This window comes from Psittacula echo (assembly GCF_963264785.1).
Source record: "Psittacula echo genome assembly, chromosome: 1".
Taxonomy (NCBI): domain Eukaryota; kingdom Metazoa; phylum Chordata; class Aves; order Psittaciformes; family Psittacidae; genus Psittacula; species Psittacula echo.
In genome coordinates, this window is record NC_137735.1 from 122060028 (window position 1) to 122073500 (window position 13473).

At 35.8% G+C, this 13473-nt stretch overlaps 1 protein-coding gene across 4 annotated transcripts in view; it reads left to right on the forward strand.

Annotated features, from left to right (window-relative positions):
• PPFIA2 (PTPRF interacting protein alpha 2) overlaps nt 1-13473 on the forward strand; it is a gene marked incomplete at both ends in the record, with an annotated part of 317533 nt that overhangs the window by 249826 nt on the left and 54234 nt on the right. For 3 of the 4 annotated variants that reach the window (XM_080620699.1, XM_080620700.1, XM_080620701.1), the window contains 5 exons: nt 999-1220; nt 2245-2391; nt 4168-4302; nt 12266-12349; nt 12697-12828. In XM_080620699.1, coding sequence (XP_080476825.1) covers nt 999-1220; nt 2245-2391; nt 4168-4302; nt 12266-12349; nt 12697-12828 — 720 coding nt within the window. Of the gene's footprint in view, nt 1-998; nt 1221-2244; nt 2392-4167; nt 4303-11752; nt 11840-12265; nt 12350-12696; nt 12829-13473 lie in introns of all 4 variants that reach the window. The other variant, XM_080620698.1, reaches the window with a different exon arrangement.

Sequence of the window (13473 nt, forward strand, 5' to 3'; positions counted from 1 at the left end):
ATATATTTTGGTGATAATAATATAGAAGTGCTAATGAAAGGAAGCTTGGTTTCCTTTCAGAACTTGCTAGGAATATTTCATATATACATTGCTATGCTCCCTGCCATCTGAAGGACGAGTGCATTTTAGGACCGGTACTCCTGCATGATGTTCTTTAAGATCTATAACATATTTAAAATGACAGTTACACTGAAATACTTTGTTCCCATACTGCATAACAGAAAGGTAACCAATAAAATTGTACCTAATCAAGAAAGTGAATGATAGCTTGGACTACTTCAGGTTGATTTTTTTCATGTTACAGGTAAAATGACACACATCTCTCCTAAAATCGTTTATTTGAAATATAAATCATATTCCTAAAATCATATTTGCAATGCAATGTGAGTTCAGGACTTTTGTATTTAGGTTGGGGTTTTTTTCTTTATTTATAACTATATTCATATCAAGGCTTTCAGCAGCGTACAAATTACTACAGCAGAATGTGTTTCCAATGTAGAACTAACCAATTGTCTGCTGTTGTCCAGACTCTAAGCACTTCTTGGTACAGTGAATTTGTGATTTATTAGTGTTGCTTCCTGCCTGCAGTGTTGCCTAGTTTTGCAAATTAAATAGGCTTTGATTAAGTTTAAATGCTGTGTAAGTTTAGCCAAGATGTATTCATGCAGTTTGTTGCTTTTTAGGAGTAGTATTGTTGCAATTTGTATTTGAATAGTTGTAATGTCAAACTAAAGATATTTTTATACAGTACTCTGCTCTTAATACAGAGGTTTACTTCTCTATGAGATGTTACATTCTGGAATCCCTAGATATGAATGGATACTAATATTTTTACATTTTTTTAATAACTACACCTGTCTTATCTAGCGTGGGAATTATTGTGGTTTTCTCTTCCTAGTTGCTTGTGTAATATTTAAAATAATCTTTGTTTTAGAAATTCTTTGCATAAATTTGTGTTAAAAGATAACTAATAGATAATGTCACTTCTCTGCCAACAGCGCCTATCAAATGGCTCCATAGACTCCAATGATGAAGCCAGTCAAGTTGTTGAACTTCAGGAACTACTGGAAAAGCAAAACTATGAAATGGCACAAATGAAAGAGCGTTTGGCTGCACTATCTTCCCGTGTGGGAGAGGTGGAGCAGGAAGCAGAGACTGCCAGAAAAGAACTCATTAAAACAGAGGAAATGAACAGTAAATATCAGAGAGACATTAGAGAGGTAAGGAGTTATCACACTTGCCTCCTGTTTCTTGACTGTTGTTCCTGTGTTACCCACTACAAACTTATAGAGGCCAATGAATATGGGTAGCAAAAGGTGAGTACTAGCCCCTTGTACATTGGAAACACATAATTTACATTCAGAAATAGTACTAGATATCTCTTTATACAAATCCCTGCTTATAAAAGTGGGTGTACATATGTGCAAATCGAATAGGAGAAAGGCCAGCTCCTTTGGGATTTAGCATAACTAGAGTGCATTCTGGCCAGTTTTCAGCTATTTCAATTTTTCAAGATGAACTCTATTAGATAAGGGTGCTGGTAATATAGATTGTCTAAAGTACATTTTTAAAACTCCTGTGTGGTTTTATAAAATGATGTTATTTATATAATCAAGTATAATATTTACTCATGTGCGGTAACTTCATTACCCCTCTTATAATATCCTTTTCCCTTCTCTGAATAAATGAAAATGTAATCAGTTTTACTTTTCTTTCTTCCTCTTTAAATTTCTGGTACTCCTTAGTACTCTCTAGAGTATCTATCTTATGTGGTTGTTCTCAATTTGTGTGGATGGTTAGTTTCTATTTTAGAATTTTGAAAATAAAATTTTAGTGGGACCCAGGAATGTGCACATACAATTTTCCCCCACATCATTGAACTATGTTTCTACTATTATGTACCTATATCAGTTTTTCTATTTTCTGATCAAGCCTTATGTTGTTTAAGAAGCAAGCAATAAATGTGAGCTGAATTTGGTATTGTTTTTTGCATTCAAAAGCATAGAAACTAGAAAAATATAAAACAATGAGTATTGTTTCTGTTTGCTCTACTCAGCAGGTACCACTTTAAACATCATAGTTGCAAGAAATCCCAAAGGAAATAAATTCTCTTTGAAACAGAAAAATTACTTCTGAGCATACTTTGCGTCTCGGTCTACTGTTAGCATCTAGTGATAATTAAGCTGGTATAAAATGACATTTTAATTGCATGGGTTTTGATGGGGTTTTTTTTGGTTACATTAGGCAATGGCACAAAAGGAAGATATGGAAGAAAGAATAACTACGCTGGAGAAGCGCTACCTCAGTGCTCAGAGAGAATCCACCTCCATACATGACATGAATGATAAGCTAGAAAATGAACTGGCAAACAAGGAAGCCATCCTCCGTCAGGTGCAAATATTACTCAGTTGGTTTCTTCATATATAGTGAATATTAATGCTAAACAGGGGGAAGATAGGAGGTTTACATTAGTTTAATATGTTCATTTTTTAATCAACAGATTAGTTTATCTAAAAAAATTTGTTCAGCAAGTCTAAGCTTCATATCAGCTCCTACAACTATGACTACATGTCAAGGTGTATATTCAACACTGGGAAATAACTGTGTGTTCTGATAGTGTTCTGCATAAATGCACATAGTCTATTCCCTAAGTAAAGAATTATCTTTGCTTCTTATCTAACAATTTTCTGAATTTTATTTACCAAAAAACCAAACCAAATAAAAAAAATAGTATAAGCAAAAAAAAATTCCCTTCTGCAGGAAAGATCAAAATTTGCATACGATATATTCTAATGATTTCTACTTATTAAAAAAGAGTATAAGATAAAAAGCCTGATTCTGGAGCATTCTTGTGTGGTACTTTGTTTCCACAGTGATTCAAAAGCTGAAGTGTAAAGTGAACAGAAAATATTGTTTGTAATTTGAAGATTACAATCTGAACTGAAAGCTAGCATAAAATTAATATAATTCAAATTGTAAAAGATAAAATTTCTCCTCAGCCTCAATATCAGACTTCTTAATTTTATTTTTTTTCACCTATCTTGTCTTCAAACAACATAAAATACTATATGGGAAATAAGCCTTTATAATCTGATAATGTCTGCTTCTATGACTCTATACAGATATATTTACACACACATGCATACATCTCTCTGTATGTGTGTATATATGTTTATGTGACTACTTCCTCAGGGAAGTTAAAGAATCGGAACTAAAACGCTGTTTTATTGCTGCCAGTGTAAGTCATGCTGTGCTGCAGAAGTCTACCCCCTCAAAGCAGTGATCAGTAGAACCAGGCTTAGAATACATACAGGCAGACTTAACGATGATTTGCAGCATAGCGATGTGAAAAGCCTACCTTTTCATACTTTGAAGGGTTATAAAAGATTCTAAAAGCATGCATCTTTTTCATTACATCTTCTATAATCTGGAATGAACAGGAAGCTAGGAAACACTTATCAAGCCATTAAAAAAAGTCTTAATCATGTGATGTTTCTCAGTAGGCCAGAAATTAGCACAAAAGTTATCAAAAGTCCTCCTTTTGCTCTTTAATGGTTGTCACAGGTTAATCAGTTTCACCTCTATAAAATGAGACTTGATTGTAGTTTCACAAGGAGCAAAATCACTGCCAACTTAAGCAAATAACAACCATGAATGAAATTTCAGTTTTAACATTTCCTAATATATGATTGGCATTTGTTCAGAAAATTGCATTTGACAATTTGTTCAGAAACTTTGCTGGAAATTCTCTTCTTTTGGAATTATACTTCTTTCCTGGTTTACCTCATGCACAAACTTTTCTGTGAGATGGACTCAATATTTCCATCTGGAAAATTCTGAATTTACTGGCACCGATACATTCATTTTTCAGATAAACAACCCATCAATCAGAGGACCTACTTCTTCATCTTCATTAGTGCAATTTTGCAACTCATTTTTTCCACCTTCGTATGATCCTTGAGCCTCAGATCACTTATTGTTAGTGAAACTGGCAGCCTACACTGTTCCATGCTAGAGATAATAACTCTCCAAAGAGCTCTCCCAGGTTGTGGAGTATCTATGCCTATGTAGTGAGTTTTGATTGCTTCCCCAATACCTAAGAAAGCAAAGGAAAATCTTAAGTCTGGTTATTTTTTTTATATCTGTTTATCTATCTTTGGCCTTCAGTTGGAAGACAAAAACAGACAGCTGCAAGAGCGCCTAGAGCTGGCTGAGCAGAAGCTGCAGCAGACCATGAGGAAGGCTGAAACCTTACCCGAAGTGGAGGCTGAACTAGCACAGAGAATTGCAGCTCTGACTAAGGTACTGCCCTGAGAAATAGGTTCACTTCAGAAGCCCCATTGGTTAACGCTGGTTTGCATCCTGATTCCTTGCCTCAAGGACAAAACAAAATTAGTACCAAGATGATTTGAAAGAAGAAAATGTTTCCCAATAAGTATGTGCCACAAGCTTAGACAGGAATGGTCTCAATGCTGTGTTTGTAATTCTTAGCATTTTGGTAATAGAAAAAGTAGTTATCTGTAAGCTAGGCTATATTTACAATGAAGTCCTTTATATTTCCAATACATGTGAGTATTACTTATCCCAGGACAGTTCATTTTACTGCATAAGAGTTTCTAATTTAAGGGGTGGGGGTGGGGAAAGTTCCATTCCTACACTTACCTACTTCTGGATGTTTTCATACACAGTGTGTATAAAACAACAATTATTTCCATTCCAATAAGTGCTATACAATCAAATCTTAGTGGCAGCTGGGATCATTTGTACAATGCAAATGAAAAGAACTTGAAGTACATACTTAGATGGTTTGTTTTGAATCATTCTTTGTATCATACATCTGCAAAGACAAATGTGAAATCCTGAGAGGAATTGAAACTGGCTTTTTTTCCCCTGATAAATGTATTATATGGCAGCTTTCTTGCAGAAAAATAATAAGAAAAAAATATTTTTCAGTAGTGTAGTTTTCATATTTGGCCTCTAATACTTCCAGGTGGGCAGGTACTTAATACAATGGCTTGGGTATTGTCAGCTTCATAAAGACCTACAGTACTAATATGTTTATTCTTCATCCCTTAAAATCAGACAAGTAGAGAAAAATGCATTTAAGAGATTGTATTACATATCATGCTGATTAATTTAAGTGTTCCTTTCTCTATTGCCAAGGAATATTTCTAGGTATTTATGTGCCTGGCTATTTTTAAATTTGGCAGATTATTTTCAATTCTCATGTTTTTCCAGTTATAGCACAGCCTTAGGTGCCGAACAGCTTATTAATACTGTCTGATTTTTAAGTAATTTAGTGAAGAAATAGAAAGAAAGAGAGGCTTATGGGACATTTGGGTTGGGGGATTTTTATTATTTTATTAAGGCAAGATCATTATCCAGTAGTCAAGATTACGTGTTGTCCACTTTAGGTTTGTATGAATGGGTGGGAATCTGAGAGACCAAAAATGGAGGGGAAAAAAAGGAAGAATCAGCGAAAAGAGAGCTACATGAAATACCAAACAAATATCACTGCATTTTAATGAAACCTCAGGTGCATATAAGAGCAATCCCTTGCCATTTTAACTTTTTTTTTCAGTTGCCTCTGATTCAACAAATAATCACATATTCTAATACCCTCAGTAGCTTAAAAATATTGTTTTCTATTTTAAGAGGATTTTTCCTGAATAATTTCTCCAGCAATTAGACACCAGTAAGTATTTTGCAGTCTCAAGCATGTCTTATCTTGCAACTGCATTTTTCCTTGAACATATGTTAATGAAAAATATTGTAAGAAGAAATCCCATTTCAACCATGCAAAGCACTCAGGGACTTCCATGAGATACTGTTGTTATTGTGACCATAAAGCTGCAGTATTCATCTCTGTTTGTCTTCTTGCATTATTTCATAGGATGGGGTTAGAAAGCTGTGAACAGAGCTGACACTCAACCCCATTTCACTTTGACGTACTTTATCAAAGGTTTTGCGAAGCAGGAAATTAAGAGGTATATTAGACTGGTAGTGCCAGTTCTGTTCATTTCTCTGTGATTACATGAAAAACTGAAGAAATTATTTAATTTAAAATTGTGTCTTCTTGGAATACATGACATGAAGAATTATGTCAGAATTTGGCCAATAGGCCAAATAAGCCTGTATTTTATGTATCTTTTATACAACATCTTCGCAAACTGCAGAGCTTATTGAAATGCTGGTTTGACAGCTGTAAAGTTCAGTAATTTTCATGAATCACATAAATGGAGCTCAGAACCAAGGACAATGCTGTAATCACTGTAGCTTGCTTAACTAGTTTTAAATGAGCTAGCTGGGATACTGTTACCATACTAGCTGGTCAATGAAAACTGCAAGACCTACTTAAGGGGCTGAATAATGCTTAATTAATTTTGCCTTTGTGCCAGCATACATATTGTCAGTAGGGCGCAAATTAGCTGACTTCAAACTACTTTTATTCTGCCTACCTGAGCTGCGATCACTTCAATGTCCATATATACTAGATAAAAGATGAGTGTCCTGAACCAGCTAGTCTTTCTGCACTGCAAAGAAGTCAAAACTGATCCTCCTTTCTTTTATACTACCTCAATGAAAGTGGCTTCTCTGAGATTAATGGGGTTACAATCAAATGAAAGAGGTGAGTTAAGCCTAATATGTTTTACATGTGTTTTTAAAGGGAAGTAGTATGGGATAACTTGAAACCATGACTGCTTCACCATGGGTGAAGTGTAAGACCAATTATTTACATGTGGAGATAAAACAGAACAAACATGTTCTTGATTTGGATGTGATTTTTTTTTTTTTAATCATATTTCCCCTCAAGTTTACAATATGCATGTTACAATTCTGCATTCAATTTATTATGCTTTTCCTCACAATAAATCTGGGTTGGGATTCTGCAAATGAAGGATATAGAATGAGATCCTTCTATGGTGTCAGTTTTAAAAACATTTGTTTTTCTTTTTATATATATATATATGGGCTAGTGAATGTCTTTTGCTACTTTTCCATGCCCAAACTAGTTCATAAGGAGTGAAGTTCCAAAAGTTTGGACTGTACAGTGAACTCAGATAAGTACCCATAAATTTACCTGAATCATTTGAACTTTTCTTTGGCTTTGTTTTCACTGTGTTCTGCCCATTGGGTGAGCAACTGGAGGGTTAGTCAGCCTGTGGCAGACTAACCTGGAACAGCATGATCCCATGTAATGTGCTGTCCTGCCTGGCTGTCGCACTGGTATCTGTCTGGTCATGACAAGTAGCACAGCTCTCGGCATGTACCCCAAGATTTAGATTGCCATGACTCATTGAGCCACCTTGTAATCACTCTCACAGTCCTGGTCTGTTTGGCTGCCCAGGAGAAGAGGCAGTTGGTAGCAGTTGGTAGCAGAAAGAACCTCCCTCCAATATTAATCAAACCCTTCTTTATCCTGTAAGATGTTTATTTTCCTCAGAAGGGAGAAATATTGGAGCATCCAGAATCTTCAGATGGTTAGTCTGTGAAACATGGTTTCTCCTCGCATGCATTCAAGGAGGCGTCCAGTAGAGACAACCAGCATCCACCTACTTCCATTCACTCACTCCAACTAGTAGTCACTCTCCTCCTCAGGTGCTTGTGCAGCAAAGGTACCATGTCACTTCTCTGATCACAAGACAGCAGTCAGCATTTTACTTCATCATTCCTGTATGCAGGTCACCAGAAATGCCAACAGTGCTTTTTAGCTGCATTAGAGAAGCCCTGAGATGGAGAAGAGGAAGCCATAATCATAATAAACCACATGTAGCATAGTAACACCTTCAGATAATTTTAAAGGTGATATAGAATGACTTGAAAGTTGGAGGCAGGTGGGACACAGTGCTTCTTTTGTGACAATGTGGGGAACTGGTTTGCATGAAGTAGGGAAGAAGTTGGAAGAAAATGAAAAGAGAAGCTTTGCAATGGAAAGGATGCAGTAGTTTCTCCTGGGAAAAATGGATGAGGTTAAGACAGAAACCTCAGTGAGAATAAGGGATAGAGAGAAGATGATGTGTTAGATAGAGAAAAAAGTTGATAAATCCTCTTCTGAAGAAAAGAAATCTTCTATGAGGAGAGAAGCCTAAGAAAACTCCACATTTCCAACACATTACTGTCTTTTCAAGCCACCCCTCTTCTTATGCTTCCCTTTCCACAGAAGATTTTGTCCTGATAGGAGGAAGAAATGAAAGAAGCAGAACTAAATGGAAGGTGTTGCTTACTAAACCTACAAGGTGCAAAAGGAAGTGAGAAAAAGGAAGAGCAAGAATGTGTGGCTATCTAGTGACTGAAAGGTTGGGTTTCAGAAAAAAGGATTGACTTAAGCCAGCACATTTTGTCACATTTCGTCACATTTCAATAGGTTAGAAGTGAGCATGTGAACAAATAGCTGTTAACTGTGAGCTGTTGTGACTCAGTCACCATGGTCACCTGTTTTCTCCATCAGTTGCACAGCTCAATTCAATAATGCGTTCTTTCCTCTTCAGTAACTCATTCAATGGATAGCCAAAAGAGTGTGCCATAAGAAGCCATTAGAAAATTTGGAGACTGCAGGTTCAAAAGTCAAGGTCTCAAAACTGTGGAAATAGGCTTGTACCGTTAGATTTCTCCTGCAAATCAGCACAAAGAAGAAAAATTACAGCACCACTACTGTACAGGTGGTTTCTGCATCTGAAATTGGACATTTTTTCAACTAAGATGCAAAAACCTGAAAAATGTGCAGTGCCAATAGCAACAGATGATGTGAAAGCAGCATCTTTTTTGTGGGAGTATTCGCAGCAGGTGCAGCAGCAGAGTTTTAACAGGGTTTGACAGCAGTAATACAAGCTGCTTCCGTATTCCCTCAAAGTAAAATTTTCCTATCTGCTACTGGCTTATACTGGCTATTTTTTTGCTATTTCATAGCACACAGAGTGCAAAGTGAGCATCAAGACTCATGCTGCTGTCTATAGGGGTCAGAAATTGTTAGGTTTTGTCCATATATTTTTAATCCAGTCTGAGATGCACATTTTCTCAAATCTATTTATATCTGAATGTGCTGGCTAAACACTTTAAATGCTAGTTGCTGAATAGTGCACCATGTGTCTTATTAATCCTCATGTACAAAGTGATAGAGAACAGGCATACAAGTCATATATTGAAAAGAATGGAGGGTAAGGTCTGCCACACCAGCAGTGAAGCAAGTTCCACTTCAGAAAGGTTTGAACTCAATTACCTCTTAGCAAAGCAAGTCAGAAGAAATCCAACTTCTGTTTGTGATCATGAGTCCACAGTTGTCCCTTCTGTCTCATGTATCTGAAACTCTGCTAAGGGAACATGACTAGCACTGCTGTCTCAGCTTCTGCCTCATGCTTCAAACCACAATGCAGAGATGAAGACATTCAATATATTTATGACAGTATGGCCTGGAGAAGTCTGTGTAGGAGGCATTTGCAAATTCCTTAGGAAACAGATTAATTACTAGGTCTTTTTATCTAGAAGGGTCTGTTTGAGACCACGGTTGGGGCCTTCCTCAGCATAAAGGGCAATGAGCAGGGGCTGCTCAGGCATTTGGCACGTAACCAGTGGTTGAACTCCCTAAACAGCATTAGACCCCAGGGTGGGTACTGAGGAGGTGCACCTATGCTTTTTTAATGTCTCAGTTATAAAATAATTTTGTTCTTTTAGAGAAAAAGTAAATGTAAATTATGTAGCTCGCTAGACTGGCTTCTCAAGGATGGGTTATGACGAACAGCACCACATTTCAGAATACTTATATGAGATTCTCTTTGAATCTAGAAATATTAGTTTAGTTATCTTCATATTATGCATTAACCTGCAATTAAGAGTATAGAAGCAGCGAAGATTAAGTTTTCAGTCAGTTAATACAGCTTCTAAGTAGTTTAATTCTGTAGGATGATACGCCCAATGGGTTCTATATCTCCCTCAATAAAAATGGTTTAAAAATGAGATAGAATTAGTTCAGCCTTTTCTATTATCAGCCTGTCTTTGGTGATTTAAAATCTCCTGACCCTTGGAGATGCATTAAGGGAAAGCCTTGAATCAGTAGTGCAGCCAGGACTCAAAAAGGGGAAAAGACTACCTTCTACAGAGGAGGATGAAGCTTGGTCACTTCATGGAAGGGGTAGCATGATCTGGTTTTCTGTGAGAACTTCACTTTTTCAATCCTATCTTTCTATTTATTTAGTACAACTGAAAGATTAAGAAAATCATAAAGGGATTGTCATGGGTCCAATTTGTAATAAATGGACAAAATAGTTTTAGATAGTAAGTCAGATATGTCACAATGCACCTGCTTCATGATAAGAAACAATAGCTGCACTTGTTAAAATACCTTAGTTACAAAATGTACTGACTTTCCCTTAAATTTTGGAAGAATCTGAGTTTTGTAAATATACTTACTCTGAAAATAGTAGTAATCTTCAGAGTTAAGCATTATTCTTGTATTTATTCAAAGCAGGATTTTCTTATGTGGATATCTTCATATCAAAGGCTGCAGTTTATGTTAAATCTCTAGATCACAGGCTTGTTTTCTGTCTGAGCTTTTGGTCCTGATAATACTACTGAGTTTAAGTTATGGGTAATTTTAAGCTATGATGTATATCTGGAATTACATTGGTATCCCTAATTATTCTTATAAATCATTAGAAGATGAGTATGAAAAACAGTCTCATTAAAAAACAAATTTTAAAATTAATATTTTTTGTACATATTAAAGTTTGACCTAAAGATGGAGTTCAGGATCTCTTTTTGAGAGAGGGTAAATATGACAGAGTGGAATAGCATTTGACAAGAGTTAGCTCACAACTCAAAGTCATCATCAGCACTATCTATATGCCTTATGCACACTCCTGTTTCCATAGCAACAAATCCAACATAGCATTCCCCTTTCCTTAAGGATGCTTCTTTTTTTTCGTTTTGAATAATAACATAGACTTGTTTGATATGACAATAACATGAATATTCATGTTTTGCAACACATGACCTAATTAAGGTCAACTTGTGTCAGAAATAATAATGAATCTTTGGATGGATTACCATTTCTATATTCAGTAATGACTTTTCATTCCTATTAATGAATTTTTATTTATAGGTTCTTCTTTTATCTGGTGACCTTGATCTTCCAAAGAGATCCACCAGGGTGGATCCTTTCAAAGGGATGAAAACTATATTGTTTATTTGGATGAAAGGGCTTATGTAGTGTATTCTAAAATGGAATACTAAAGCTTGAGCCTTGTCTCTTTTGATGTTCTTTCTGTTCTCTAGAAATTAGGGAATGTACCATTAACATTGCTCAGTTCTGTAACTGACCAACCATTAATTTAGTATTTATGCATTGGTTTATACCTAGAAAATGATAGAAGAATTATGAAGGACTTTCTGGCATTGGCCTCACAGAGTCCTGGTTTCTAGTTTGACATAATTTAAAAATAACCCATTAGATTAGACAGTATTGCTTTGAATTCACTCCGTAGTAATATGTCATCAGCTAGCCATCACTAACCTTGAACCTCCATGTGTAGGTTGATAGCTTTTTTAGCATTCCATTATTTTCAGTTTCTCCACATCAACTGCATCATATTCACCAAGTATCAGTGTAGTTTATTCCACGTAAAAATCTGTCAGTTCAAAGTATTAAATTTTCAGTCACACTTTTCTTTTAAGCATTCTGTGCTGTGTTCTGTTCAGTGTCAGTGTCTTTAGTTCTGATTTTTCAATTTTGTCCCTCTCCTTTTCCTTGACTTGTTAGTCTGATCCAACCTCTTCTACCTCATCTGATGATTATCAATATGTTATGGAAGCTAAACTACAAGAAATGATCTCCATACGTAGGAAGGTAGTCCTACTGGACTTTACTTTCTATTGCTAAATAGAATCCATCTGATTTGTTTTCATTTTCTTTAACTTATTTTATTTTATTTTTATTGATAATCAACCATCGTGCAGTTCAGTGCTTCAGGAGCTTACAATTTTACGATGGCAGGTTTGTGTTCAAACCATGCACAGTCTGCATGTTACATTTGGCTGATTTCATTGCTCATAAATAACTCCAATGTTTTGCTGATGCTTGGATGTAACAGGCCTTTGTAGCTGACACATTTCAAGCAATGCTGTTCAGCTGCCTGTTTAAATAAAGTTTCTTTTTGGAAAACTAATTTTGCAGTTAGTAGTAGCTTGCTTTATGTTTTGTTTAAACTTTACTGAGATAAAAACTTACGAAGCCACTTAAGTTAAAGAAAGAGGTTTTTTATGTTTTTTACAGGCGGAAGAAAGACATGGAAATATTGAGGAACGTATGAGACACTTAGAAGCTCAACTTGAAGAGAAGAATCAGGAACTTCAAAGAGTAAGTGCATTGCAGACAATTTCTGTGCACTTTTCTTGGTTTAATTTGTCAATATAGCACTACATTAAGCACTCCAGCACACAAATCTATTTACTGATAAATGTTTTATTTCTAGCAGCATCTTCCCACTTTATTTAACCATCTTAATACACTAGTTTACATCTAGTCACAGCATTCAAAGTATTCTGCTGATAGAAAAATTAATGTGCATTAATCAGTAACTGTAATTACATTTCCTGTTTAATTTCTTTAAATGTCTACGGTTACCATAACTTTTTAATTATTTTTTAATGATACAACTGTATAATGGTTAATTACTAATCTGTCTCTTCTGTTCTACATTAAAGGCAAGGCAAAGAGAAAAAATGAATGAGGAGCACAACAAAAGATTATCAGATACCGTAGACAGGCTTTTGACAGAATCCAATGAGCGTCTGCAGCTACACTTAAAAGAAAGAATGGCAGCACTTGAAGAAAAGGTACAGTGCAAAGAGCAGTAGAAATTTCAGCTTAATAAAGCTTCTCCTGTATGAAGTACATTCTGCTTTTATTAGGATGGAGGCATGATGCTGATTTTTGTATTACCATATATTACCACAAATATGATCTAACTTACGCATTCGACAATTAATTCGAGAATATGATCAAACATTTTTCCAGAACTCCTGCAAACTGGATATGCTGAATATTATGAGTCCCTCAGTGGGGAGTCTGGAGATGAGCTTGTAAATGACCAGTTGCAAAATATGGTATGAGGCAGTGAGAGAAACTGGATGAGACCGTGGAATGGACATGTTTCAGATACACTGTCATTCCTGTATTTTAACCTGCTGATTTTATCTCACTTCCTCTGGGAAGAGTAAAATGCTATCACCCCAGGAGACAGAGGATTCACCCTCAGAGAGGAAATGTTGTTTGCAGGTTTTCTGTGATGCGAGACATTGGGCCTGCAAAATTCAGCTCCCCTGACCTTTATATTTGCCCTCCTTGATTTCTGCCTCTTCTAATTAATTATTCCTCTTCAGTTTGATCTGAGGGGCATCTTTCAGTAGGATATTTCAGAGTCTCTCAAGAGGATGTACTTCAGGTTTATATCATTGAAACAAAATGTACAAAACAAGAAA